We start from the raw sequence: 3226 nt of genomic DNA, 5'->3' as shown, positions 1-3226 counted from the left end.
TGCCCTTCTCACAATTTCTCCTCCTTTCCTGTTGCTCGCTTTCTGGATTCTCTTCCCTTCTTTCTATCTTTCCTCTTACTCCTTTGCAAAGTGGCCACCTGCCTGTCTCTCCTGCCCCACCTCCCCCACCCCTTCCCGTGTTTCTGCCCGCTCTTCCTCCAGGCTTACCGTACCTCCCCGCTCCCAGCCCATCTCAAACCTTCCCCATGCCTCCCCATCCCTGAGCTGGTCTCCTCCTTCCTCCTTCGGCCCCTATCAATTTCCCCTTCTCTCTTCCAGGCTCCCGACAGGAACCCTGAACATGGAACCCTGAAGCGGCTCTGACTTCCTGAGCTCAGTGGCAGACCCCATCACCCCAGGCCCTTCCTGCCCCTCCCGCAACCAGCTTTCAGGCTCCCAGAGGGAGGGGTGGGGAAGGGATCCTGATCTCGCAGGGCGGGGGGCATCCATCATGATGCTCAACTCAGACACCATGGAGCTGGACCTGCCTCCCACCCACTCGGAGACCGAGTCAGGCTTCAGTGACTGTGGGGGCGGGGCGGGCCCCAACGGGGCTGGGCCCGGGGGCCCCGGAGGGGGCCAGACTCGGGGTTTCGAGCCGGGAGAGACTGGCCGGAAAGACCTGCAGCACCTGAGCCGGGAGGAGCGGCGGCGCCGGCGGCGCGCCACTGCCAAGTACCGCACGGCCCACGCCACGCGGGAGCGGATCCGCGTGGAAGCCTTCAACCTGGCCTTCGCCGAGCTGCGCAAGCTGCTGCCCACGCTGCCTCCGGACAAGAAGCTCTCCAAGATCGAGATCCTGCGCCTGGCCATCTGCTACATCTCCTACCTGAACCACGTGCTGGACGTCTGACCTAAGGCCTGCCTCCCGCCCTGGATTCACCCCTCCTCCCGGGGCCTTTCTGGGGTCCCTTCTGTCGCTCACTGCTTAGCACAGCCTGTCCTCCCTAAGCCCCTGTACCTTGGCATGGCGTGTCCCCACAGGCCCCGGGCCAAGGCAGAGTGTCCAACGGTTGGTCACAAAGGCGACTTTCTTTTACTCACCCAGAGGGCTATTCTCATGGGTACCTTCTGTAGTTTGTGGTTGGGGCCCAGCTGGTTAGAAATGTTTGCTTGGGTGGTGGGTTTCCTTGGTCTTGGCATCTCCTCCTAGCTCATTCATGGGCTCTTTTATCCCTATATCCAAAATTTCAGAGACCCCAGACCCAGCTCTGCCTCCTAACCTCTTTCCACCCAGTTCCGGCTTCTTCTGCCCAGGGTAGGGAGGGAGCCTGGGAACAGGAATAGGGGGAGGCTGGGGTAAGAGTGAGGGTGGGCTCTTGGGGAAGCAGGGGCAGGGTGAGGTAACTCCTCTGAGGGGAATCTCAGTAGCTGGGAATTATGGGAAAATTCTTCCTGTTCACTGTCTTGTTCCAGAGGTTTAGCACCTACAGACCTCGGATCTTACTTGGTAGTGAGTGCCTTGCCCTCTCTGAGCTATTTGGCCCCCTCCCTGTCCCCTCCCAGTCCAACCATCCCAATTTTCTCCCTCCCTGTGTGCAGCCCAAGAAAGGGAAACCTAGATCTTGGGGTAGGGGATGATGTCCCCAAACTCAGCCCAGAGTATCTGAAAAGACCCAGGCCATGGGTGGGCCAGCTCTTATATCTGCTTCCTCCAACCCAGCCCACCACGAAACTGCATAACCTACACTGATTCGTCCCTTTGATGCAGGGTGGGGGGCTGTCCAGTTATTTCCCTCTGGGAAAGCTCAGCTCTCCTGGCCCTAGAACTTATTTATTACATTTGTTTCTCCTTCCTTAAGCTGCCTTTTGCAAGAGAAGAGACCCCTCCACCCCCCCCCTCCTCGAGGCTTGCTGCCCTCCCCCCATTGCTGAGCCCACCTGCTCACTATAGCCCAGGGTCAGCGGTAGAATGAAGGGCCCGAGGATCTGTGTAGAAGAGAGCATGCTTTCCCCATGCTCCCACCTTCCTCGCACCAAACTCCTAGCTCTACAAGGATATTATTTATTTACGTATTTATTTATTTATTTATCTATTTATTTACTTATTTATTTATAAATATTACTATTTATTGCCGAGTTGTGCACTTTGGGGTAGAGCGAGGGGGCTCCTGGCCGCTTGAGCCGGGTCTCTCTTGCTTCCTCCCTGGTTATTCCCTTCCCTTTCCTGCTCCTTCTGCAACTCCAGGTACGTGTGGGGATCCCTTTTGCTCACCACACCCACATCCCTCCCTAGGATCCATCTGTCCTGACACCCTGGTCCTCTGGGATGGTGCCCCTCCCCCACTTCCAGGGCTCCTGGATCCTTCCTCAGCTCCCTCTATCCCCAGACAATCCCCCTCCCAGTCCCACCCGTCCTCTTTTCTCTCTCCAGCCCTCCCCCATGACCCTCACTTCTTCCTAATAAATCTAAGTGCAGGCCCTAGGGGTCTGTGTCCTGTGTCCTGTGTGTGATTCCTTTCTGTTGCATTTATGATTTCATACAAAAAGAAAAATTAAAGTGACCTCGTTCTAGCACCAGGTACGGTTGTGGATCATTTGATCGGGTTGGGAATCTGGATTGCAGGTTCTTGTAGGGCAGGTGTTGAGAACCCTAAGCCTTGAATGCTCTTCTTATGGGGTCATGAGAGCTCAGACCGGTGGGCAAATGAAAACAGAGAGAAGAAGCGGTCACAGTAAAGTGGTGCAGGGGAGGGTATAACTCACAGGTCCCAGGCTTCTCCACCTAAAGTCCCATGTGCTGTATCTTGGCACTCATTGGGTGACATTTTCTGACTTCTCTGATGTTGTGCTTCCACTCCTGCTCTCTGTGGATCAGAGGAGGAGCTGAGTGTCCCTAGTGGAACCCAAGTTAAACATGGGTCTGTGGATCCATGATGGTGGGCTATGAAACATTTCATGCCATGGCTATGAAACATTGCCTTCCTCATTATTGTCTCTGAGCTGCGTCATAATTCCTTTCAGTCTCAATTCTTGGCCCATTTGGTGTTCCCCAAGCTTATTAGAATGCTGAGGAGGATACTGTGGCGGGCCTGGGACTAAGAGAAGAGTAGGGAAAGGGATAAAAAGGAGTGCTGAAGGAATATCAAAGGAATCCTGAAAAGGACTCTAAAATCAATTTATGTAAGAAATTTAGAGCCCAGAGAGGAGGGCCTTGCCCAAGGTCACATAGCTAGTTAGGGGCAGAGATAAAGTTCAAACCCAGGTTCTTTTTGTCCAATACTGC

General features: G+C 54.7%; 1 protein-coding gene across 1 annotated transcript; it reads left to right on the top strand.

The window, feature by feature from the left end:
* The first annotated feature begins 357 nt into the window (after window positions 1-357).
* NHLH1 (nescient helix-loop-helix 1) lies at window positions 358-928 on the top strand. The gene has a single exon (XM_032464734.1). It carries the CDS (start codon window positions 452-454, stop codon window positions 851-853), a length of 402 nt encoding a protein of 133 aa, XP_032320625.1. The 5' UTR covers window positions 358-451; the 3' UTR covers window positions 854-928.
* Window positions 929-3226: the final 2298 nt, after the last annotated feature.

Source organism: Camelus ferus, chromosome 21, assembly GCF_009834535.1.
Source record: "Camelus ferus isolate YT-003-E chromosome 21, BCGSAC_Cfer_1.0, whole genome shotgun sequence".
Lineage (NCBI taxonomy): Eukaryota > Metazoa > Chordata > Mammalia > Artiodactyla > Camelidae > Camelus > Camelus ferus.
This window is presented reverse-complemented; position numbering and strand designations above follow the sequence as displayed.